The 24,884-nt window shown below is 56.2% G+C and overlaps 1 protein-coding gene across 3 annotated transcripts in view; it reads left to right on the forward strand.

The window, feature by feature from the left end:
- RRP1B (ribosomal RNA processing 1B) overlaps window positions 1-23,972 on the forward strand; it is a 29,985-nt gene extending 6,013 nt beyond the window's left edge. The window contains exons 2-16 of one of the 3 annotated variants that reach the window (XM_032629927.1): window positions 955-1,037; window positions 2,630-2,687; window positions 3,916-4,001; window positions 4,305-4,366; window positions 4,702-4,831; window positions 6,143-6,207; window positions 6,643-6,824; window positions 8,847-8,941; window positions 9,538-9,635; window positions 15,071-15,141; window positions 16,170-16,298; window positions 16,822-17,444; window positions 19,085-19,234; window positions 20,380-20,443; window positions 21,251-23,972. In XM_032629927.1, coding sequence (XP_032485818.1) covers window positions 955-1,037; window positions 2,630-2,687; window positions 3,916-4,001; window positions 4,305-4,366; window positions 4,702-4,831; window positions 6,143-6,207; window positions 6,643-6,824; window positions 8,847-8,941; window positions 9,538-9,635; window positions 15,071-15,141; window positions 16,170-16,298; window positions 16,822-17,444; window positions 19,085-19,234; window positions 20,380-20,443; window positions 21,251-21,444 — 2,090 coding nt within the window. In that variant the 3' untranslated portion in view covers window positions 21,445-23,972. Of the gene's footprint in view, window positions 1-954; window positions 1,038-2,629; window positions 2,688-3,915; window positions 4,002-4,304; window positions 4,367-4,701; window positions 4,832-6,142; window positions 6,208-6,642; window positions 6,825-8,846; window positions 8,942-9,537; window positions 9,636-15,070; window positions 15,142-16,166; window positions 16,299-16,821; window positions 19,235-20,379; window positions 20,444-21,250 lie in introns of all 3 variants that reach the window. The other 2 variants (XR_004349611.1, XR_004349612.1) reach the window with 2 other exon arrangements.
- The last annotated feature ends 912 nt before the right edge of the window (window positions 23,973-24,884 follow it).

Here is a 24,884-nt window from a genome sequence, read left to right on the forward strand (position 1 = left end):
AAAGGGGTCTCTTTGTCACTTTTAACTTCATTACGCTTTGGAGTACTGAAATCACATTGATTCCAAATACATAGTTGTTTACATCCACCTAGTTTATCCTTTGCTGCTCCAAAAGATTCTTCCTAGTACCTTCTAGTGAAATATTAATAATGACCATTTGTAACAGGCATCAAGGCTTGAGGATTCTGTTTGTTCTCCATAGGCTTGGAAACTGCAAGGGTGTACACTTACCTGATTTTGTGGGTTGTTATGTTACTCAGCAATTGTTCCCAGACACCTGGGGTCCACGCAGGAGACAGAAGTCTGTGTGCAACGTGTGGCTTCGTCATAGGCGGTTCAGGCAGAGGTGGGGGTCTTGAATAATGAGTGAGAACAAGGCTGACCAGGGTGATGCCACTTAAGACTGTGCTTGCCCAGTAAATGAAAACTGTAACCAGGAGAGAGGGAGATCAAGGTACAGCCGAACGTACGATCCTTAAAAGGGTCATCTTTGCAAAAATATCCCAAAGCTTTGCCAGTGTCCTTGGGCTGGTTGTACGGGACTTCAGCAAATCCCTCATCTTTTGTAGGATTTGCCATTTTGCTTTGCAAGACCAGTGAAAATGTTGGTGTGCAGGGTGAGGTGCTAGTTTTAGGCAGAGGGCCACTTGGGGGAACTCGTAAATGACCACTTAATTAGTTAATGTTTTGTCGTGATGACATTTGCTTCTTTCCTCAGATAATAAGAACACACCACCACTACCGCCCTGCCCCATAGCTGATAAAACTGCCTAATTTATGTGTGTTTGTTTTGTAACAGCAAGAAAATGTATGCTTCAGATTTAAAAAGACATTTGCAAGTGAAAGAATGAAAACGTATGCAGCATTATTTTCACGGCTTACGTGGCAGTTCTAAACTTAGAAAGGAAATGTTTGGACTCTAAAATAAGATTTTTATGCTGTTTTACCCTCTAGGAGGTTTCAGCCAAGAAGAACTTCTAAAAATATGGAAAGGGCTCTTCTATTGCATGTGGGTGCAGGATGAACCCCTTCTACAGGTAACCTACAGTTCCCTTTGTCATGTGACTGGATTTTTGGCACAGGTGGATAAGAGACCTGCCCATTTTATGCTGTATCCATCCCTAATGTACGGAAACAAACTGAAAACCATTGCTTCAAGGGATCACTTTCTGACCTCTTGTCCATATAGAAAGGGATGCAAGCAGTGAGGTTAATTAACTCTTCAAAGAGCAAAGAAGACACATAAATTAGATTTATTATTTCTCTGTCACAGTTTCGTAGGTTCCACGGTAGGTTTTATTTACATTACTTATTTTAAAGTTTCTGTTATATCTTTTATTATTTGTGGTCAAAAACAGCATGGCACTAGTCTAAGATCGTGTGAGCTACCCCGGCTCCAGGCCCACCTCTGCCACAGCTAAGTGGGTGCCCGGGACTGGGCGGCCCCCGTGCTGCGGGCAGGGTCTTTGTAGAGTGAGCAGCGGCCCCAGATCTGATGGCCTCACCCGCAGAGGCAGTGGAGACTTGTCACTGGTGTGCGTGCCCACCTGGACCCCTGTCTGCTGAGCACACCAAGCCCCGCCACCAAAACTATCCAAGAAAATGGTTTAGGCTCTTTAAGAGCTCTGTTCTGACGTGTAAACGCAGGCCTGCCTTTGTAGCAGTAGAGGGTCAGCCTTAGGAAACGCTGTTTGCAGCCTCCTGACACGTCGTGGGTAGGTTTTACTCGGCTGGGTTTTACCATGCAGCTTTGCCACTTCCCCTAAGCTGTGTGATGACTCACTTTGATTTATTGCCTTTATTCCACTGAACATGTTTTGAGTAGGATAGCAGAGCAAAATATTTTTAAGTTACATTCAAAGTAACAGTAACCAACAGCTTTAGTGGAGGAAGAAAACAGATGAAAACAGATAAAAGGGAATATCGCTTGCAAGTCTGGGAGTTCATTTAAAATGCGTAAGAACGACTTGAGTCCAGGTAGCATCGACCGGGATTGTTCTTTCCTTCTGTAACTCATAAACAGTTATTTTGTTGACACTCCTCAAGGCAGGTTTCTTCATAGACCGAGACACCAAATTCTCCCCAGCGAGCTTGTGTGGCTCAGCAGGACGGGCTCTTCCCGTGGCATTGGATGCCCTTAACCTTTCCCACCACCCTGCCTTTGCAGCCTGTTTCTGAGCAAGCCAACGAGAGGACTTCCTGGTTCCACACGGAGCCTCGTGGAATGACAGTCCCGGTGTCTGCCTGCCGGCCACTCCCCCTCGTTGACACCTGTGTTTCCATTACTTGGGGGTTTGGATGGAATCTCAATTCAAGTTGTATTTTGACAGCCAGGACTTGTTGACAGCTAGTGTGTTTCTTCTGTAGGTCATTTGAGCGCATAGCTGGAGATGACTTATGTAAGCGTGCGGCTTAGACAGTTCTCAAAGGCATGTTGAGTTGGCACAGTGGTCTGTCGAAATTGGGAATTTCACATTTGATGAAATCCAGATATCCAGATACACTCTTCTTAGTGGAAGTGACATTGAGAACAAGAGCTAGAGACGCCCCTCCCCTCAGGCCGTGATGCTGTCATCTCAGTGGTACCACGTAATAACCCCGATGTTTTTCCCCAACCCCACCTTTGCAGGAGGAGCTAGCGAACACTATATCCCAACTCATCCATGTTGTTAACAACTCAGAGGCTCGTAAGTCCTGATATTTTCATGACTTTCAAAACTTCCTTGTTCATCAGATTTGGTAACTTGCCTAAGAAATCTAGTCAATATTGTTTCTTCTCCTTCCTTCAAAGTTTCCGTTTTCCAATGGGCTAGCTTCACGTGAACCTGGGCTGCTAGTGTGTAAATGTCAGGCGAGAAACCATCCCATGGGGAAACTGTTAAACACACTGAGAGGGTGACGAAGGAGGTGTCCTGTGGGACACCACATTTGGCATCTCAGAAATTTCAAAAAAATATTTTAAGAAATAGCAGTCCTCCAGAGTTTCCAAATCCTGAGTTCCTTTAGCACTCTTAGAGACTGTGTGTGAATATGCTGGTGTTTGCAGTAACCTCGGGATGTAGAGGATGGCTTTTCCTCCTTAAGACTAGAGCCATTTAAGGTCATCACTGGTAACAAGCTGTAAAGTAACCCCTCTTGACCAAAAAGAATAAACAAAGGGAGGAATTAATTACTTCTGAGACATTCAGGCTTTGATAAGTTACAGAGGAAGAGAAAGCAGAATTCGCTTCTTTTGCTCAGCCCTCCTCAGAACACAGCCATCCACTGGCCTTATTAACCCTCAGTGGTTCTCTGGATTTTGGCAGGGTCTCAGCTGACCTCGTAAGGACCAAAACTCTACACATGGAGTATACTGTAGCTTTTCATGTATCAAGAGAGAATTGTGCAAAAAGAAGTAAAGCAAAAAAAACAACTTATTTTGGGGTGAAAAAGTGCCAATTTCATGGCTCAGAAGAGAAAAATAGAATGTTTTGTTAGACCTCACCCAGCTGACACTGAACATGAAAAAACAAAAGGCCGAGTTTCTACATGGATCGTCCAAGTGTTCACCAGAATTCATGGCTTTGGATTGACAGGTAGAGATGGGCTTTGAAAAAGGGCCAGTAGCTGTGGCTCAGGAAAGCTTTTGATTTTTAACAGAAACGTGGCTTGGCAGTGGATAATGAAACACTCTCCAGACAGCATTTGAGTTGAACATTAAGATATCGCCAGCCTTCCCGTTACTAAAATAAGCTTTTATGTAAATGTAAAAGAAGTTATTGAGCATACTTAGTTACTGACCAGATTTTCTAGCTGCCCAAGAATTCTTGAGAAGAGTGAATAAACAATCCTAGTCTGTCTCCCTTCGTTACTTCTTGCTGTGTGGTAACATGGTACCCTGTAAACCAAGCGTTCAGAGCCTCTTGTTCACTGCAGAGCACCTGTTCATCCAGACCTTCTGGCAAACTGTGAACCGGGAGTGGCCGGACATCGACGGGCTGCGTCTGGACAAGTACCACATGGTGAGGGCGGGGCCACAGCCCCTTTACTCGGGGCTGGGGGCGGGCGGCAGCTGGCGGACCGTGCCAGGGTTGGTTGGTGCAGCGCACGGTAAGGCGACCAGTGGAGCGCATTGGAAGATGCGCTCAGAGCCGTCTGTTTTGTTTGGGCATCCTTAGTTAACAGTTTTTGTTCTAGAAGCTAAATATGATTATTGCGGAAACTTTTTCACTTTGGGGATGCAGGCTCTACCCGGTCATCCCGCTCAGCGGATGAGTATTTCTCACTTCCCCTTTCTTTGTAACGAAAGTTGTCTGTCTCTGTAGCTGATCCGTCTGGTCCTGAGGCAGTCCTTTGAAGTTCTGAAGCGAAACGGCTGGGAAGAAAGGTTGGTAAACTATACGGGTTAGCGTTTGGGGGCCTTCAAACTTTGAAGGCAATAGTGTGGTTTCAGGTCTTTCAATTAACAAGTTTGCATCGCCTGATCCACGCCTTCCACCCTGCGTACCAAGAGCAAAACATCCTCACGCGTGAAGAGCTTCAAATCCAGCAGATCTGAGCACACGTGGCAGTTAGCATCACACTTGTTTCGGTGGTTGTCAAACTTTTTCCACCTCGCGTTGCTTGTTAAGCAGGGGGCACGAGAGCGTTGCCATTTTCTCTGGGGGAAGAGAGGATGTTGGCAGCTGGGGTTAACAGAACCGTGTGTGTTGTTTCCTGTAGCCGAATCAAGCTTTTCCTGGACGTCTTGATGAAGGAGATCCTACATCCTGAGAGTCAGTCTCCGAACGGAGTGAAATTCCACTTCATTGATATCTATCTGGATGAACTGTCCAAGGTGGGAGGGAAAGAGGTAAGAAGTGGGCAGACGCCCTGCGGCAGTGTAACGTGGCCACAGCTGCCCCGGACAGGCAGGGCCTTGGCCCTGCCCGAATGTTCTGTGAGCTGGGGGTGGGAATGCTGTTGGCTGGCGCTCAGGGTCACCAGCCACAGTAGCAGCGTGGATGGGTCAGCCTTTCTTCTGACGTAGTTCTTCGCGCATCTAGGAATGTGCCATAAGGTGATGGGTCATGTGGATAAAGATTTATGCAGTAAGGGTGTACGCGGCAGTCTATACAACAGAACTGAGAACAGCTTATGCAGTCCAGCGAAGGTTTCTGTAACATGAGGAAATGCTTGTGATGTCGAGTTTTTAAAAAGCATTGAGGGGGGACTTCCCTGGTGGCGCAGTGGTTAAGGATCCGCCTGCCAATGCAGGGGACACGGGTTCGAGCCCTGCTCCGGGAAGATCCCACATGCCGTGGAGCAACTAAGCCCGTGCGCCACGACTGCTGAGCCTGTGCTCTAGAGCCCGTGAGCCACAACTACTGAAGCCCGCACCCCTAGAGCCCGTGCTCCACAAGAGAAGCCACCGCAGTGAGAAGCCTGCGCCCCGCAACGAAGAGCAGCCCCCGCTCACCGCAACTAGAGAAAGCCCGCGGGCAGCAACGAAGACCCAACGCGGCCAAAAATAAATTAGTTAATTAATTATTTTTAAAAAGTCAGTAGGGAGACTTCCCTGGTGGTCCAGTGGTTAGGACTTGGCATCTCCAACTGCAGGGGGCACGGGTTCCATCCCTGGTCGGGGAGCTAAGGTCCCGCAAGCCACGAGGTGCAGCCAAAAAATAAAAATAAGAAGCAGTAGGGAGAAAAGGCCACAGACAAAGCTGGGCAAATGGGGTGGCTTTTTAAGTATATATTCATCTGTGAACAGACAAAGGGCTAGAAGGGAAATACACAATTTTTAGCACGCCGGTGACGATCTGAAGTGGGATTAGGAGCAGGGGTTTACTCTTCTTCCACGAGGGTTCTGTGGTGAACATTTGATTTTTAATTCCTTCACCTTGGTGTCTGGGAGTGTCTGAGTAGGACTTCTCTGTGGAGGAAGGAGTATGTGTTGGGAATGCTGGGAGGGGCAGTGTTCTCTGCTCACTGCGCCGAGATGCCCAGCTGGCTGGATGGCAGCCGTGACCTTCAGCGGAGTGTGTTTCGGGTGTTGTGAGATACGTGTTGGCCTGATGCAGTCTGTGTGAGAAGCGTGAATGGTTCCTTTCTCGAGGACACATCAGAAAGGAGAAAGGCTCTTTTTTCCCCCCTCATTGTTTTTCCTCTTTCTAAATTACAGCTGCTGGCCGATCAGAACCTCAAGTTTATTGACCCATTCTGCAAGGTGGCCGCCAAGACTAAGGAGTAAGTGGTCCACGTGTGATTTTACTGCTTCGGTTGTGCTTCATTATGGGAGGTGGTGGTAAAATTGTAGGTGAAGCATGGCGCACAGGCCCTCCAAAGCTAAGAACAGCTGCGCGGCGTTGGAAGGAAGCTCTGAGTCGTGGCTGGGCCCCCCAGCGGCTCCAGGAACCTCGCCCTCCCATCGCCCGGGCTTCCTCCCACCCCCGGTCCCTCCGCCTGGCACATGGCGCCGAGCTGGCCCCTGGCGGCTGCAGCTGGTTGGCACGGGGGTGTGGTTAGAAACGCGGGTGCCGGCCGCTGGGCCCAGCGGGTCCCCGGGGGGCTGGACGGGGTGTGTGGTGACTTCCTCCACTTCCCGGCCCTCTGTGCTCCTTTAGGGAACCAAGTCCAGGCCGACTGTTAACCACACTCTCTCTGCTGTGCTTCCGCCCTCAGCCAGACTCTGGTACAGACTATAGCTAGGGGTGTTTTTGAAGTCATTGTAGATCAGTCTCCTTTTGCACCTGAAGAGACGGTCGAGGAACAGAAAACCAAAGTGGGTGACAGTGACCTCTCTGAGGAAGAGACGTCTGGAAATGAGATGACGTGGAGAAAAGCAATCAGTAGAAAGAAAACAGGTAACAGAATTTACTTGAAGAGTCTTTCTTAGGTAAGGTTCACTCAGAGGAACACTTTCTAATACGTTTGTTGCCAGCTCACTGACTACACCCCGGAATTCATCAGAGGTGCCTCTGCCTTGGCCCCCACCTGAGAAAGGAAGTGGGGCTGTGTTTACACACTCGGGTCCAGGGCCCCTGGTTACACTGGGGCTCAGGCACAGTTCTGCAGTTCCCAGGGTCGCAGGGCTGTCTTTGAGGGTTTTGTCATTTTCGTTGCCGTTGCTTTGGGCTTTGTGTGTTTTTGTTGTTTCAGCTTTTTTTTGTTTTTTTTGGCTGCGTAGCAAGGCTTGTGGGATCTTCGTTCCCCGAACAGGATTGAACCCAGGCCCTCGGCAGTGAAACCACTGAGTCTTAACCAGTCTTAACCACTTGACTGCCAGGGAGTTCCTTCGGCTTTTTTGATGTGTTTAAAAATCTTAATGTGGTCTTGTGTCTGTAAGAGGGTCCCTGACGGGAGACCTGATTTACTGTTGCATTGGGAACGCATGGTTGTTTCTGCAGTTCTCCTTTCTGTCTCCGAGTTCCTCCAGGGTTCTTTTTCTTCGGGTGTATAAATAACCACTGTGGATGGACCCTGTTCTCAGCGCTGTTTGTGTCCGTGGGAATTGCGTGGGGCATTTAAAATGCGGCCTCATCAGAACTCACGCTGGTTTTCAGCATCTTGGTGCCACGGTGTCAGGTAAAGGGCTAGTTCAGGTTGTACCCATGCTTTTGGAATGTTCTAGAGCCACTGGAAAGGAAAGTTTTCAAAAACTAATAGAGAAAATATAATTTTAAAAAGTTTTTTATAGCAGGACCAAAAAACTCTGTGTAGAAGGTGCCTGATTTGTGTATTTAGACATATGCATATAAACACGTACGTATGCCTCTGGAAGGATATACACCAAGGCGGTAAGAGCTAGCCCTGCGTGGCAAAATTGTGGGTGATTTCTATTTTCTTTGTACTTTTGTCTGTTTTTTCTAACTTTTCTTCAATGATCATATATTGTTTAGTCAGGAAAAGACAAATCTTTGAAAAAGAAAAGATAAGATATTCTGATTGTAAGCTCAGCACGAGTGACAACTCACTGAATGGCCTTGAGCACGTTTTGACTTGGCCCTGGCCCTCTCCTTCCGCCACGTCTGTGTCTGAACTAGAGCCGTTCCCCCTCTTCCCTGAGCGCTTCCCAAGATTCCCCCCCAGGTTCTTCATCAGATGCTCGTGGGGCCCGCCAAGTCTTCTCCGGGCTCTGCCCTGAGGCCACACCGCTCAGGAGCTGGTAGGATTCCAGAGACGGGACACCTCTGAGAGCTTGTGTGATTCCAATAGTAATTTCTACCTGCTTCTCCATGAGCTATAATGCTCTTTGGATTATTTCTTAAATGCCAGAGTCACGTCAACATCAGCCTGTTGTGTTTCCTGAGGCTGCCCCGAGAGTCAGTGTGCTACTGTAGAGAGTTCACCACGGCCTCAGCTTTCCTGAGACCGGGGACGGACCCTGTCTGCCCTGCTCCCACTGGCCCGAGCCCCGGCCCACAGGTTTCCTGTCCACCTCCACTGCACTCCACAGTGAGGTTTTGTCTACGAGGTAATTAAAAGGCAAAATGTGTGAATTCTCCCAGGTGTTTTTTGTTTTGTTTTTTTTAATGTCCCAGGACTAAAAATCCAAAACATCTTTAGGAGATTTTATAAATGTACTTGCAGGGTTTTGTCTGTAAAGAAATGTTCTTTTTGGGACTTCCCTGGTGGTCCAGTGGATAAGGCTCCGAGCTCCCAATGCAGGGGCCCCAGGTTCCATCCCTGGTCGGGGAGCTAGATCCCAAGTGCCTCAGCTAAGATCTGGCGCAGCCAAATAAATAAATAAATAAAATTTTTTTTAAAGAAAAGAAAAAGAAATGTGGTTTTTCACTAAGAGGCACCTAATTGGATGGTGGGTGGCTCCTTTGGGGGTAGCCATGGCCATGTGTTTGAGTTGTGTCTGTGGATGTGTTCCTTGATAGCACTGGGCAGATATCACTGCAGGAAAGAGGGAGTCGCTGAGGAAGGCAGACGGGGCGGCTGCGGAGGCGTGGAGGACGCCGGGCTGCTTCTCCAGGTTGGTAGCAGGTGTTGCTTTTTGTAGAATATGGGTTTGCTGTGGAGCCGCCTGGCTGCTGGGGAATTAGGGTCAGAGCTGATTAAACCACATGCCTAATGCGTAAGGTTTTTTTAAATCCCTCAGTCACTGGTGCCTTTCTTGTAATGAGCTTATTGGAGACAAAGAGATTTAAGTATGACGGCAGTTTGAAAGATGTCAGTCTTCGTTTTGGCCTGAATTACTAAGATCTGCTCTGTTCCATCCAACAAAGGGAGCCCAGTGGTACTTTTCAAGTAAAGGAGGCTTACTACGATACCAAGTCCAAATGGAACGTCTAGATTCAATTTACAGAACAGCATAGCGTACCCAGCTGCATTTTCAGAAAGAAGAAATAGAACAAATACAGACCAGCTTCTGCTGAGAACAGATAGAAGGAGGTTTTCAAGGGCAGCGCCTAGCTTCTGGCTGGCAGGCCTGAGGCGTGCCGTGTGCCCCGTCCTGTCGGGGATGCTTCCGGAGCCCCGAGCTCTGGCTTTCCTGTCTCTGGTCGATGTGATCTCCAAGTCAGGCAGCGCTGTGCTTTGGGCTGATGTTTGGCTTTTCTTCTCGCGTAGTTTGACTACAAGGCAGTTGCCGACCGACTCCTGGAAATAACCAGCAGGAAGAACACCCCTCCCTTCAACAGGAAACGTCTCTCCAAGCTAGTCAAAAAGTAAGTGATCGGGGAAGAAGGTCTCACCTGATCATCGTTCGTGTTCAAGTCCGGCCCCTTTGTTTCTTGCCATGAGATGAGCTGTCACCATGCTTCCCTTTTTTCTCGGTCCTGTAGTATTATTACTCATAGTCCTGCAGTACCCACACGTAAACTGAAAGATTCTGTAAAAGCAGCCGCTCCCCTGCCCCTCAAGTTCATTCTGCAGAGGCAGCTAAACCCGCCTCTTAGCTGGTTCGTGATGATGTAGAAGGAAGCCTGTGGAGAACGTGTAAAGTCTACTGATCAAGAAATTGCAGTGTGGTTGGGATAGCGGTTCAGCTACTTCCCCTCCCCGCCCCCCAGCTCCCACTCTGCCTGCCAGAAGTGTGGTTGTGACACCATTACAGCCTTTCAGGTAATTCACTGCGCAGCCCCGGGGCTTGTGACTCACGACAGGTAACAGCTGAACTTGATCACACACTGTGAGCCGGCCCCGTTCTGAGCGCTGCACGTACATCATTTCATGTTCAGGAGGGCGCCACAGGGCGGCTTCTGTCACTCCTCACTTACGGATGAGTTAGCCGGGGCACGGGGAGGCGACCGATGGCCCGGGCTCCCAGCTGCCGGACGCAGCTGGACACGGGCCTGTCTGCTGCCCAGCGCTGCCATGCAGCCCACGCGCCGTCCACACACACACCTCCTCACAGCACCTGCCACCTCACAGCACTCGTCCCCTCACAGCACACGCACCGCACGGCACACGCCCCTCACAGCACACGCACCGCACAGCACACGCCCCTCACAGCACACGGCCCCTCACAGCACACGCCCCTCACAGCACACGCACCGCACAGCACACGCCCCTCAGCACACGCCCCTCACAGCACTCACCCCCTCACAGCACACGCCCCTCACAGCACACGCCCCCTCACAGCACACGCACCGCACAGCACACGCCCCTCACAGCACACGGCCCTCACGGCACACGCACCGCACGGCACACGCCCCTCACAGCACACGCCCCTCACAGCACGCGGCCCTCACGGCACACGGCCCTCACGGCACACGCACCGCACAGCACGCGGCCCTCACAGCACGCGGCCCTCACGGCACACGGCCCTCACGGCACACGCACCGCACGGCACACGCCCCTCACAGCACACGCCCCTCACGGCACGCGGCCCTCACGGCACACGGCCCTCACGGCACACGCACCGCACAGCACGCGGCCCTCACGGCACGCGGCCCTCACGGCACACGCACCGCACGGCACACGCCCCTCACAGCACACGCCCCCTCACGGCACACGGCCCTCACGGCACACGCCCCCTCACGGCACACGCCCCTCACAGCACACGCACCGCACAGCACACGCACCGCACAGCACACGCCCCTCACAGCACGCGGCCCTCACGGCACACGGCCCTCACGGCACACGCACCGCACGGCACGCGGCCCTCACAGCACGCGGCCCTCACGGCACACGGCCCTCACGGCACACGCACCGCACAGCACACGCCCCTCACAGCACACGCCCCCTCACGGCACACGGCCCTCACGGCACACGCCCCCTCACAGCACACGCCCCTCACAGCACACGCACCGCACAGCACACGCACCGCACAGCACACGCCCCTCACAGCACGCGGCCCTCACGGCACACGGCCCTCACGGCACACGCACCGCACGGCACACGCCCCTCACAGCACACGCCCCCTCACGGCACACGGCCCTCACAGCACACGCCCCCTCACAGCACACGCCCCTCACAGCACACGCACCGCACAGCACACGCACCGCACAGCACACGCCCCTCACAGCACGCGGCCCTCACGGCACACGGCCCTCACGGCACACGCACCGCACGGCACACGCCCCTCACAGCACACGGCCCTCACGGCACACGCACCGCACAGCACACGCCCCTCACAGCACACGCCCCTCACAGCACGCGGCCCTCACGGCACACGGCCCTCACGGCACACGCACCGCACAGCACGCGGCCCTCACAGCACGCGGCCCTCACGGCACACGGCCCTCACGGCACACGCACCGCACGGGCACACGCCCCTCACAGCACGCGCGCCTCACGGCACACGGCCCTCACGGCACACGCACCGCACGGCACGCGGCCCTCACAGCACGCGGCCCTCACGGCACACGGCCCTCACGGCACACGCACCGCACGGCACACGCCCCTCACAGCACACGCCCCCTCACTGCACACGGCCCTCACAGCACACGCCCCCTCACAGCACACGCCCCTCACAGCACACGCACCGCACAGCACACGCACCGCACAGCACACGCCCCTCACAGCACGCGGCCCTCACGGCACACGGCCCTCACGGCACACGCACCGCACGGCACACGCCCCTCACAGCACACGGCCCTCACGGCACACGCACCGCACAGCACACGCCCCTCACAGCACACGCCCCCTCACAGCACACGCGCCTCACAGCACACGCCCCCTCACGGCACACGGCCCTCACAGCACACGCCCCCTCACAGCACACGCCCCTCACAGCACACGCCCCCTCACGGCACACGCGCCTCACGGCACACGGCCCTCACGGCACACGGCCCTCACGGCACACGCCCCCTCACGGCACACGGCCCTCACGGCACACGCCCCCTCACGGCACACGGCCCTCACGGCACACGCCCCTCACGGCACACGGCCCTCACGGCACACGGCCCTCACGGCACACGCACCGCACGGCACACGCCCCTCACGGCACACGCACCGCACGGCACACGCCCCTCACGGCACACGCGCCTCACGGCACACGGCCCTCACGGCACACGGCCCTCACGGCACACGCCCCCTCACGGCACACGGCCCTCACGGCACACGCCCCCTCACGGCACACGGCCCTCACGGCACACGCCCCTCACGGCACACGGCCCTCACGGCACACGGCCCTCACGGCACACGCACCGCACGGCACACGCCCCTCACAGCACACGCCCCCTCACGGCACACGGCCCTCACGGCACACGCCCCCTCACGGCACACGCCCCTCACAGCACACGCACCGCACAGCACACGCCCCTCACAGCACATGCCCCTCACAGCACACGCACCGTACAGCACACGCCCCTCACGGCACACGCGCCTCACGGCACACGGCCCTCACGGCACACGGCCCTCACGGCACACGCCCCCTCACGGCACACGGCCCTCACGGCACACGCGCCTCACGGCACACGGCCCTCACGGCACACGCCCCCTCACGGCACACGCCCCTCACGGCACACGCACCGCACAGCACACGCCCCTCACGGCACGCGGCCCTCACGGCACACGGCCCTCATGGCACACGCACCGCACAGCACACGCCCCTCACAGCACACGCACCGCACAGCACACGCCCCTCACAGCACACGCACCGCACAGCACACGCCCCTCAGCACACGCCCCTCACAGCACTCACCCCCTCACAGCACACGCCCCTCACAGCACACGCCCCCTCACTGCACACGCACCGCACAGCACACGCCCCTCACAGCACACGGCCCTCACGGCACACGCACCGCACAGCACACGCCCCTCACAGCACACGCACCGCACAGCACACGCCCCTCACAGCACACGCCCCCTCACAGCACACGCGCCTCACGGCACACGGCCCTCACGGCACACGCCCCCTCTCGGCACACGGCCCTCACGGCACACGCCCCCTCACAGCACACGCCCCTCACAGCACACGCACCGCACAGCACACGCCCCTCACAGCACGCGGCCCTCACGGCACACGGCCCTCACGGCACACGCACCGCACGGCACACGCCCCTCACAGCACACGCCCCTCACAGCACACGCGCCTCACGGCACACGGCCCTCACGGCACACGCCCCCTCACGGCACACGGCCCTCACGGCACACGCCCCCTCACAGCACACGCCCCTCACAGCACACGCACCGCACAGCACACGCCCCTCACAGCACGCGGCCCTCACGGCACACGCCCCTCACGGCACACGCCCCCTCACGGCACACGCCCCTCACGGCACACGCACCGCACAGCACACGCCCCTCACAGCACGCGGCCCTCACGGCACACGGCCCTCACGGCACACGCACCGCACAGCACACGCCCCTCACAGCACACGCACCGCACAGCACACGCCCCTCACAGCACACGCACCGCACAGCACACGCCCCTCAGCACACGCCCCTCACAGCACTCACCCCCTCACAGCACACGCCCCTCACAGCACACGCCCCCTCACTGCACACGCCCCCTCACAGCACACGCACCGCACAGCACACGCCCCTCACAGCACACGGCCCTCACGGCACACGCACCGCACAGCACACGCCCCTCACAGCACACGCACCGCACAGCACACGCCCCTCACAGCACACGCCCCCTCACAGCACACGCGCCTCACGGCACACGGCCCTCACGGCACACGCCCCCTCACGGCACACGGCCCTCACGGCACACGCCCCCTCATGGCACACGCCCCTCACAGCACACGCACCGCACAGCACACGCCCCTCACAGCACGCGGCCCTCACGGCACACGCACCGCACAGCACACGCACCGCACAGCACACGCACCGCACTGCACACGCCCCTCACAGCACGCGGCCCTCACGGCACACGGCCCTCACGGCACACGCACCGCACAGCACACGCCCCTCACAGCACACGCACCGCACAGCACACGCCCCTCACGGCACACGCGCCTCACGGCACACGGCCCTCACGGCACACGCCCCCTCACGGCACACGCCCCTCACGGCACACGCCCCCTCACGGCACACGGCCCTCACGGCACAGGGCTCACACTTCTTTTTGTTCTAATACATTAGTCGTGTAGAGCAAAACACGGCTAGGCTGTCTCCACTTGGTAACAAAGCAGAGAATGCAATGTAAGTAGAGATGTAAGCTTTTTCAGCCTTAAGAAACAAGAAGAAGATTTTGATTTCTCCGTTTCATTTGGATGTGCCAAGACACGTCTTTAGATCCTTGTGTCGTTGATGATATGATGACACTTGAGGGGGTTTTGTCCTTTGTTTCTCGCCCTTGCCTCACACCACCTTCCTCTTCCACCTCCCCTTCTAGGAAAGAAGGAAGCGGAGTTAACAAACCCCCAATGTTGCTTTACCCTTTAAGCTTCTGTATGTAAAATGGAAAACAACAGGGTCCTACTGTGTAGCACAGGGAACTATACTCAGCATCGTATTATAAACTGTAGTGGTAAAGAATGTAAGAAAAGAACGTGTGTGTGTATAATTGAATAACTTTGCTGTGTAGCAGAAACTAGTAACGTCAATCAACTATACTTCAATCAAAGTATATTGATAGTAAAACATTCAGCTGTACACTTTAAATGGGTGAATTGTTTAGTATGTGAATTATATCTCAACAAAGATTTTATTTTAAGGAAAGGCAAGTATCACTTATATTTTAAAAGGTTAGTGCATATGTTTACAGGAGAATGAAAGACAGGGTTTCTCTAGGAAGCGTTCTTGTGTTCTGTTTCAGATTCCAGGATCTTTCTGAAGGTGAGGAAAATGAGAAGATTTTAATTGGTGATGTTCTTAATAAGCGTGGACCCCACAGAGGGCGGTTGTGCCAAATATTGACAAACAGGACTGAGAGACATGAATTGAAAGCATGAGAAATTAGCCTGCTCAGCTGAGCAGAGGCCCTCGCAGGAACCCGGCGTTGGGCCTCTTCCAGCCCGCCGCCCACCCCGTCCAGACCCGCGCGGAGCCAGACGCGGGCGCGAGCCCGTGGGGCGGGGTGGATTCTTCATGAAGACAAGCTGATCTCTCAGGGTCCCTTTCATTTGCTGTGTGATCAGTCGTCCCCCAGGGGAAGCTGCCGCCTGTGAGCTTGGTTACATTGAGCCGAGTGGATGGTCTGCTGCCCCGTCCCTCGTGCACACGGGGAGCTTAGAATTGGAGGGCCTTGCAGACCTGGCTGAGGTGTGGAGGGTGTCACCCCAGGTCTGCAGTCCCTTGCCTCAGCTGAGAGATCCACAAAGCTTTTTTTTAAATTTTTATTTATTTATTTAGTTATTTTTGGCTGCATTAGGTCTTCGTTGCTGCGCGCGGGCTTTCTCTAGTTGCGGCGAGCGGGGGGCTACTCTTCGTTGCGGTGCACGGGCTTCTCATCGCGGTGGCTTCCTGTTGCAGAGCGCAGGCTTCAGTAGTTGTGGCACGTGGGCTCAGTAGTTGTGGCTCACGGGCTCTAGAACGCAGGCTCAGCAGCTGTGGTGCACGGGCTTAGTTGCTCCGCGGCATGTGGGATCTTCCCGGACCAGGGCTCGAACCCGTGTCGCCTTCTTTGGCAGGTGAATTCTTAGCCACAGCACCACCAGGGAACACCCCACAAAGCGTTTTTAAGTCTGTACTTCCTGTGTCCCAGCTTTCGGGTTTTGGTCGGAGGAGTAGTGAGGGCCTTATGGCAGAAATCAGTGTTAAAACTCTACCCACGTGACGTGGGGGGGGGCATGGCTCGGAGGCCCTGGGGACAGAGCGGTGCCGGTCTCAGAAAGCTGACCAGAAGGGGCTTTGGTGTCCAGCAGGCAGTCTCTCTCACCTCAGTTTTGCTGAGGACGCTTCTGCTGACGAAGATGACCAAAGCCTCAGTCAAGGGAGGCATAAGAAGAAAGGGAACAAACTTCTGGAGGAAACGGACATGGAAAGAGGGAAAGGTGAGCGGCAAAGACCGCAGTCTGTGAGGGCGGGGGTGAAAGGGGGGCGGCGCGGGGACTGCCTTTGCCGTCCACACGGGTCATCACAGAGCGGAAGCCGTCGCTCTGAGGGGCTGAGACAGAAAGTCTGTCCGAGTGTTTTGCCGTTTCCTGTGGAACCACGTTGCAGCCTCCCTAAAGTAAAGGCATTTACTGACTCCTAGTGGAGAAAGTGGGTGGGGACAGGGGGATGCTGGGTGGACACTGCCCTTCGGAACATTTGTCTTATTACTGGGCCTGGGCCTGCAAATTAGTAGAAATCAGAATACTATTTCAGATGCATTTATATCAAAGCAGGGCTTAGGAAGGTTTCCGGCCACAGCCGGGGCAGGGAAGAGGTGGGGCCGGGTGAGGAAGCTCGTGGGGCCCGAGGGCGCAGAGGAGGACCTGTTGGGAGACCGTGGGGACGTGCCCTGCGCTCCCCCACGAGGCCGGCCAGGTGACCTGGGCACCGGGGCGCTCTCTGACCGGTTTGTGTCTCTAGGAGCCAAGTTCTCTCCTGCCGAGGAAGAGGAGAGCGCAGGCAGTGTTCCAAAGAGAAAAAGGAAAAAGAAGAAGAAGAACCACCTCCGGCCTGAACACTTGGGGCCGGGTGGTGAGGCCACGTGCCTGGAGCAGAATGGCAGCCGACAGCCGGAGGCCGGTCCCGGAAGAGCCCAGGAGGCGAGTGTGGCTGAGCTGGGGACGGTGGCCACGTCCTGCCCCCGGGAGCAGAGCGGCTCCGAGCCCGCCTCCGTGCACAGCAGGAGGAGACGACTGAGGAAGAGAAGCCTGAAGGTCCAGGTGGAGAGCCCAGAGGCAGCGGCCCTGGCTGGCGGCGCCCCGGTCCTGAAGAGGACGCGCGAGCTCGGCGCCCTCCTGGTCAACGGCGGCGGCCCGCCCACGCTGGCCTGGCCCCTGCCCCCTCCAGCGAGCCCAGCAGACAGAGGGGACTGCCCTGCCATCCTGCCCCAGGGCGGGAAGCTGAAGAAAAGGAGGAGGGAGTCTGGCGGCCATGACCTCCACGACCTGTCTGCTCAGAAAGCTGCCGTTTTGAAAAAGAGGAAGAAAGTGAAAGAGATGTCAAAGTGGGCGGAGCACAGAGGGGTCAAGCTTGTGCAGGCCCTGGTAAGGCGGCCGGGCCCAGGGCAGGGGGCTGGAGCTCCCGGGCAGGAGTGTCAGGGTCCTACCTGCTCAGCCACGTGCATGGGCAGGGCAGGGGACAGCCAGCCCCGGGCCCAGGGAGCGGTCATGGCTCCGGACAACCTCTACCAAGGAGCAAGCAGTGACCCCTCGGTGGCTTCCTCTGCGCCCCCCCCAGCCCCCACCCCTCTGGCTCCGCAGAGGCCAGGGCAGGGCCAGCCTCAGTCTGGGGAACTGTCCCCGTGGCCAGTCCCAGCAGATAAACAGGCAGGTGTGTATCTCCATCACACGCTGATCTCATTTTTCTTTTTCAATTCGTGGCCAGTCCTGGCAAAGGCAGAAGCCCCAAATTCTCTTATCTCACTGATGTTTTCAATGAAAAAACTTTTTGTCCACTTGGATCTCTAGAGCCACCTATAGACGGGGACCTGGGCTCTAGGTCTGCGTCTCACACCCTCCTCTCTGGACGTGCAGTGCGTCTGTGCCAGTGGTCGGCAGGCATCGCCTCCCTGGCACACAGCCCGCCAGCGGCGCCCACGCCGGCCTGGCTGCTTCTGCCTCTCGCGGCACAGCTGAGGAGTGCGACGGAGACCTCGCGGCCTGCAGAGCCGGAATCGTTTACTCCCTGGCCCTTTCCAGAACAGGCTGGCTGACCCCTGCCCAGCGTGCGTATCTGCATCTCCTGCTTTGCAGCAGTTACAACATCAAGGCCCTCGTCTGCAGAGCTTGTGTGGACTGGGTTACACACTGCTTCCAGGCCTCATGGTGCAGGATCCCTAAGTGGGTCCGTAGCCAGTCTGAGCCAGGGAAACAGGGCGCGCAGCTGGGATTCAGGAAGTCTCTTCTCACCTCAGACCTTCCCTGACTGCCGTGTCAGCTGTGTCGCCTTCTCTGGGCTCTGCGGCCTCTGCCCTTCACCCACTATCACTGATGCCCTTTCTTCACTAAGAATATCAGAGGGATTTCCTTCTTTGGGTCTCGTTTCTCTGCCCCTGGTAGCCCTCCTCGGAGAGGATTGGAGGGGCTGCTAAATGAGTCACAGGGTCGGGGGAGGTTTTCCTCCCCAAGGGGTGGAGTGTCTTGTCCATGTGTGCGGCACCGTGGACCAGGAACCCCAGGGACTTGCCGAAACCACCAGTGGGCTGCCTTGGGCTTCCCAGACCCCTGAGACCCCAGGAATAGAACGGGGCCTGCCATGGGGTTGTCAGTGTGAAACATCCAGGGGACATCCCGTCTGCCTGTCACAGACCCACAGAACCTGGTAGCCTCACACTCTCCCTCCCGTGCCAAACTGTCCGTGGGCAGTGATGTCTGATCAGAAATGAGAGAGTGAATTACCACGTAGTAGATGGTCTCTGAAAGGCAGAGATCTTCAGAACATGGGCATAAGGTAAAAATGGGTTCTCGTGGCTGAGAAGGTAGACATCTGGCCGTCGGCATGGTGCCAGCATGGGGAGGCGGACATTCGTGTGTGTGTGGCGTCTGCTCAGGAAGCGAGGTGTTTGCACACCTGGAACAGGAAACGGGGGGCTTGGGGTGAGCTGGTAAGTGGGTCCCGCCTTGTGTCCGCTCGCTTCCTGCATTCACGGGGGGATGTGACCCCCGTCTCGCCCCTCTGCACACAGGGGAGCGGTGGGGCGCTCAGCCCTTTGAGGAAGCAGCTGAGGACCCAGAGGGACTTCGTGAAGTTTGACGCCTCCTCCTCCCCGAAGCCCCTGTTCTTCAGGAAGGCCAAGGGCAGCGGGGCCGCCACCTCGCCAGGCCCCGGGCTGCAGGTACCCGACCCCCGCCCCGCCGCCCGCTGTCCCTCTGGCCCCCGGCCCACCACAGCCACCCGAGGTGCAGACAGGGGCTCTGCGCGCTGGCCTCGGGCCCCACTTCTGGCCTCTGCCGCTTCTCGCGGCGTGCCAGCCTTGTTCAGGCAGCCATTCCGGCCCCGGGCAGCCCGAGGGCTCAGCGGGGAGCTTGAGGTGACACCGTTCCGCGTCGGCGGGACTGGGGTGCCGTGTCCGAGAAATCGCAGGACTAGGCAGCGAAGGGGGGGACGGAAGCTCTGGGGAGTCTGGGTCCACAGATCTGCCTGGGACACAAGGGGAGCGGTCAGAGCGAGTTGCGGTGGTGGGAGAGGGTGGTCACTGTTTCAGGGCTCAGGAAGGCAGGGCCAGCCGTGCCGGGTGCCCAGGCCGGGCTGCTGGGGGTGCGTCCAGTCCACCTCCAGGAGACAGAGGTCCTGGCGGAGCCCTTGTGGCGGGCGGGCTGAGCTGGCCTGCTGTGGACACCTCTGGCGAGCTCACATTTAAATAGCACCCACTCAAACTGGCAGGGTGACCGCTGCCTGTGTTTCTTTTAAGGTATCTTAGGGATATTGGTTCAATGACTCAAGACTCACACAAGCGAAGTCCCTCTCTTAAAATGTTGCTATTAAAGCAAAAATGGTATAAAGTAGAATCATGGGATTCACACAGATTTGGGATTCTAAGAAGGGTTCGATAAAGTGCTTCATAATGCAGAGTGGGGACGCTTCTAGGAATTTGTCAGATAGGAAGCAGTTACTTAATTTTGATGAATTGTTAGAACATCCAATCCGCTTGGAGTCCTCCTGCACGAGAAGTTGGGAAGTGCCCGTCCGTTGCCCCCAGAAGTGAGGTTCCGTGACAGGAGCGGGCCCATCGCTCCCCTTACGAGGTCACGGCGGGGCTCTGGGACGAGGTGGATGGAGTTAATGGTGAGCTTCCTCTTGTTCCCGGGAGGTTTCAAACACCGTAATTTTGCTCTGCTCTCCTCCCTGGGAACCCAGAAACAGGCGGTTACTGCAGAGCGGGGCTGGCCCTCCAGTGCTGGGCCTGCGACACGGCCACCGTGGGCTCTCGGGGCGGCTGGGCCGGTCCTTTGCTCCTTTCAGTGTCGTTTTCTTCTGCAGCCACACAGGACGCCGTCCAGCTCCAAGAAGGTGACGTTCGGGCTGAACAGGAACACGACGGCGGGTGAGTTGGCGTCCACTCTGCGGGGCGGGGAGGGCCTGGGCTCGTCGCTGGGCTGCTCCCGGGGCGGCCGGGAGGGCCTCGGCTTCCAGGCCTGCCTGCCCTGATTCTGAAGCCCTGTCGGCCCGCCATCTGACGGCCTGTCCTGTCTCGCGAAGGTCTGCAGGCTGCCTGCCCGGGGAGAGGGGAAGAGGGGCACACTTGTCTTACCGCTTTCAATACGGGTGTGATTCACTTGCCTTGCTTTGTCTTTCAAAGGAGGAAACCAAGGTTTTTACAAGTACACAATGAGTTTAGGTCCTGGCTGTTTTTAAGGACCACAAGGAAACGTGTGTGTGTGCGCACGCACGCGTGCAGAAGGGAGGGGCTGTCTGGAGAGGACCTGTGAAGCTCTCATCTTCAGCGCTGGAGCAAATGGGGGGAACAAATCCACCAGGAAGGAAAGGCTCCTTCAACTATCTAAACCTGGGGTTCATCCCAGACCCAAACCGGGGGTTCACCGAGTGCCCATGTTCCGTAACCCCCCCACGCGACCTGGCCCGCCTGGCGCTCCCCCCACGTCCGTGCAGGCGGCCTCAGGGCGTTTTCCGAGGAGGATGAAAGTCGTCCGAGGGAAGGAGCCTCACTGGTGACTCCGTTTCCTCCCGGGCTCTCGGGCCCTCTCTGCGGGCCTGGCGAGGGCGCCACCCTGCCTGGGAGTGAGCACACAGCTCGGGGCCCGCGGGGGCCTGCGGGAGCCCGCGCTGCCGGCAGCACAGAGGGAGGTGCGTGCACCCTGTTAACCTGTGGCCTTGCTTTCATCCGGGGCAGAATTCAAGAAGACGGACAAGAGCATCTTGGTCAGTCCCACGGGCCCCTCCCGGGTGGCCTTCAACCCTGAGCAGAGACCCCTCCACGGAGTGCTGAAGACCCCCAGCAGCTCGCCGGCCAGCACGCCCCTGGGGACCAAGAAGCCGCTGACCAGCACGCCAAAGAGGAGGCCGACGGCTATAGACTTCTTCTAGGGTAGTCATTCCTTTCACAGACTGCTTTTGTACAGAGTATTCTATAAATTATAACGTTTGAAAGTGGGGCCTTTTTATTGTTTTATAAATTCCCGTGAGTTGTGTGTACGAGGTTCTGGGTGAGCCGCGGGGCCACGGGCAGACGTTGAGCTTCTGCTGCAGACGCCGTTCATGCTCGAGCTCTCCGCTCCCCGGGTGTTCCCAGCTGTGGGTGACCTCAGGGCCTCCGGCTGTGGCGGCGAGGCCCATGGGCTGAGAGCACGCTGCCCGGTGGCATCCCGGGGCTCAGTTCCTCGCCGGCCCCGCCCAGCGCGTGTGGAACCGCCAAGCGAGGCTGGTTTTCTGCTGGTCTTGGGTCTAACAGTCTGTCTCTTTTCTCTTTCAAAGCATGTAGGGCTTTGTTCCCGTGTTCTGGGGGTGCTCGGCAGTTTGGGGTAGAGGTGACTAGTAACCACATCGGCAATACCGCGCTTTTCCCACGCGCTCGCGGTGCGTGCTCAGCCGGGGCGACCCTGCGAGTTGGGGGCGCTGGGGCGGGAGAGAAGAGCCTCTGCCCTCGGGGGTCAGACACTTCCTTCCCTCTGCCTTGGCCTGGTTTCCTACCTCTGGGCCAGCCTAGGGTGTCCTCCCTGGGCGCCCGGGTCCTCGTGCTGTGTGAGCCGACACCCTCCATGGCTGGCGGCCCCAAGAGCAGCTTCCCCATCTTCACTCCCAACTCACGTCTTCAGAGGCGCGGCCGCCGTGTCTGAAACGTGGGTTCCTGCTAGAAGGCAAAAGAAGCAGCCTTTAAGAATTGTCTCTGCTTATTTATTTGTTCGTAGCTCCCTTTTTTCAAATGTCGAAGCTTGCACTTACAGATTTTCATAAAGCTCTAATTTTGGTTAATTACAGCAATCGGGTGGGAGGCGCTCAGACTTCAGTTGGAAAAACAGAAATGCAGCTCAGAGCAGTGCTGGCTAGGTGATTGACTGTCTTGGGAAGCTGTGTGTCTGTCCCTCGAGCCTGAGTGGCAGGTGGGACACAGACCCCGAAACCTTAGAGAAGCCCCTGGGGCCCCTCCCGGCTCTGTCTGGAGTTTACAGCCCTAAGAAGGTGGTGCAGAATTTGCGGGGAACGTAGTTTCAGCTCTTGGCTCAGGGGACCTCGGGCCTTCTCCCTCCCCCTGTGCAGGAGCCCCAGTTTCTCACCACAGCCCAAGCCAGCCCCCTTCGCTACTCCCCAGCACAGGACCCCAGCATTGCCTTGGCGGTCCCAGCTGTGACTTGGGTTGACAGGGCCTCACTGGTGTTGCAGGGCTGATGTGACTTTGGTTTCCTCAATCACGTGATCAGGGTGGGGTCCTCTGCAAAGACCACAGCTGACAACTTGCAGGTCAGGTGGGCCGGCCTGCGGGGGGCCTGGTGAGGAAGGAGGGCGTGCGAGCTTTGCTCCTGGCCCGCTCTCTAATAAATCGTAATCAGGCCACGAGCAAAGCAGGCATCAGCACCATGCAGTTAAGTAGTCGTTGTACCCTTGTGGTGGTTGCGTGGTTTTCAGTGTGCTGCCTTTGATAGAATCCATCGAAACCAAAACTGATAGTGTGAAAAGGTTAGATTTGAATACGCAGATATTTTTAACTTTTTGTTTTTTAAAAAAAATGGTTTCGTTATCCTTGGTCAGATTATTTTTCTAACAATTTTTATTTCAGCGTTCAGGATGGGTCATGTAGCCCAATGGGCCGTATAATCCAACGATGTTAAGATGTCTTAGCAAGACATCCAACGGCAAAAATGGCTCGTTTGTCCTGCAGTTGAGGGCGGGGGCTTTCTTCCTCGCTCTGATATGTCATCTGTCGCTCCTGAGGCCCCAGTGGGGTGTCCTGGACACGTCCTGCCTGGGGCCCGGAGCCCAGGAGTGACAGTGTGTCTTGGATTCCATCTCTCCTTCTCTGAATCTGTCCTGACTTACTCCATTTTGTGGGTAAGCTCAGTAGGTTTACTGGGGCTTATTTCTAACGCCTAAGTGTTGGCAACAAAGAAAGAAAAATACAGTTTTTTTAAAATTCTCATTCCATACACTCCAAGAATGTATCACATAAGGAAAATGTCTTTACAATACCAGTTTTCTATGGATGCATGCTATTTTCTTAGCTAAAGTTGCCAGGGGGACTTGGAAGTCCAGAAAGGGAAATAATTTAAATTAATGCTGGTGATCTTACGGTCTTTTGTAAAGTGATCATCTTGCCTCTTCCCCATAGGACTGATCAGTTTTGTACAATTTGGTATCACACTTTGCAAATGTATTATCCTTTCTAACTTTTGCTGAACTGAAAGCACAAAGAAAAGCATAAAGAAAATCGGGAAGCAGTTGCCGGTGTTGGAAGGAATGTGGAAGTGAATCTGTCTTTTGACTGGTGTGTGTGCGTTTTCTCTGAATTTTCCTGACTGCTGGCAAGGCCTGTTCATTTACAATCGTTTTGTACCCGTGTCTGCAGGGTTTGTCAGCGCTCGTCAAAGCCAAATCCAATAAAACGTCAGTCTTTGCCCTCAGATGTGTACTTGATCTTGACTGTCAGCGTACGTAAAAATACGCCTCTTTGGGAGCTATTATAATGCAGCAGGGGTTCGCTGACGTTGGGGACAGTGTTAAGTGTTTGAGAACAGGCGTCTTTGGGCACCCGTCCTTCTGTTGGGCGTCCCCTGCCCGGAGCCGGCAAGGGGGTTTGTGGCGAGGCTCGCCCTGCGGCTGCTCACGGACACCCCCACTGCCAGGCCTGAAGCACCTGCTCCTCAGGCCTCGGCCTGTGAGGATGGTTGCAGGGGGCGCCGGTGTCCTGGGCGGGGCCCCCCATCTGCACCGCAGAGAGGTGCCTGCCGCTGTTCATCTTCCCCGAGGGGAAAGGTACACGGCCCCGTCTCGCCGGGCAAGCGGAGCACCGCCACCGGCTCTTGGCCTTGATACACACGTGTTCCCCGAACAGACGCTCCTCGCTCGCGGTTTGGATCCCAGACACGTCCACAGAGGGTGACTTAACCCATAAGATAACACCTGGGACACCCGTGAGACCCCCCACGCCCTCATACGTCCTCCCCGACCCCCGTCTCAGCAGCAGGACCACGAGATGCCTGTATCCACCTGTTCCTCCAGCGACGGGCGTTTGGTGCCAGGCTCTTGCTGATATAAGCGGAGCTCAGATGTCAGCCAAGCTTTCCAGTCTGCCTGGTGCCAGCTGGGACTCCTCCCCGAGGTGAATGCGAAGTCTCAGCAGGGTCTGTGTCCTCGGGCGCCCACACCCGCTGTCCGCCTCTGCCAGCGTCTGGTTCCCTATCCCTTTACCTGAGTGTGGGCAAGGGACCTGAGCCCGGCCCACCCCTCCTGAGATGCTGCAGGCACCAGGGGGCCAACCTGTTCCTGAAGGTTCGGGGTTAGGGGCAGGGTTATGTCACTCAGCCACCACTACC

This window comes from Phocoena sinus, chromosome 4 (assembly GCF_008692025.1).
Source record: "Phocoena sinus isolate mPhoSin1 chromosome 4, mPhoSin1.pri, whole genome shotgun sequence".
NCBI classification, from domain to species: domain Eukaryota; kingdom Metazoa; phylum Chordata; class Mammalia; order Artiodactyla; family Phocoenidae; genus Phocoena; species Phocoena sinus.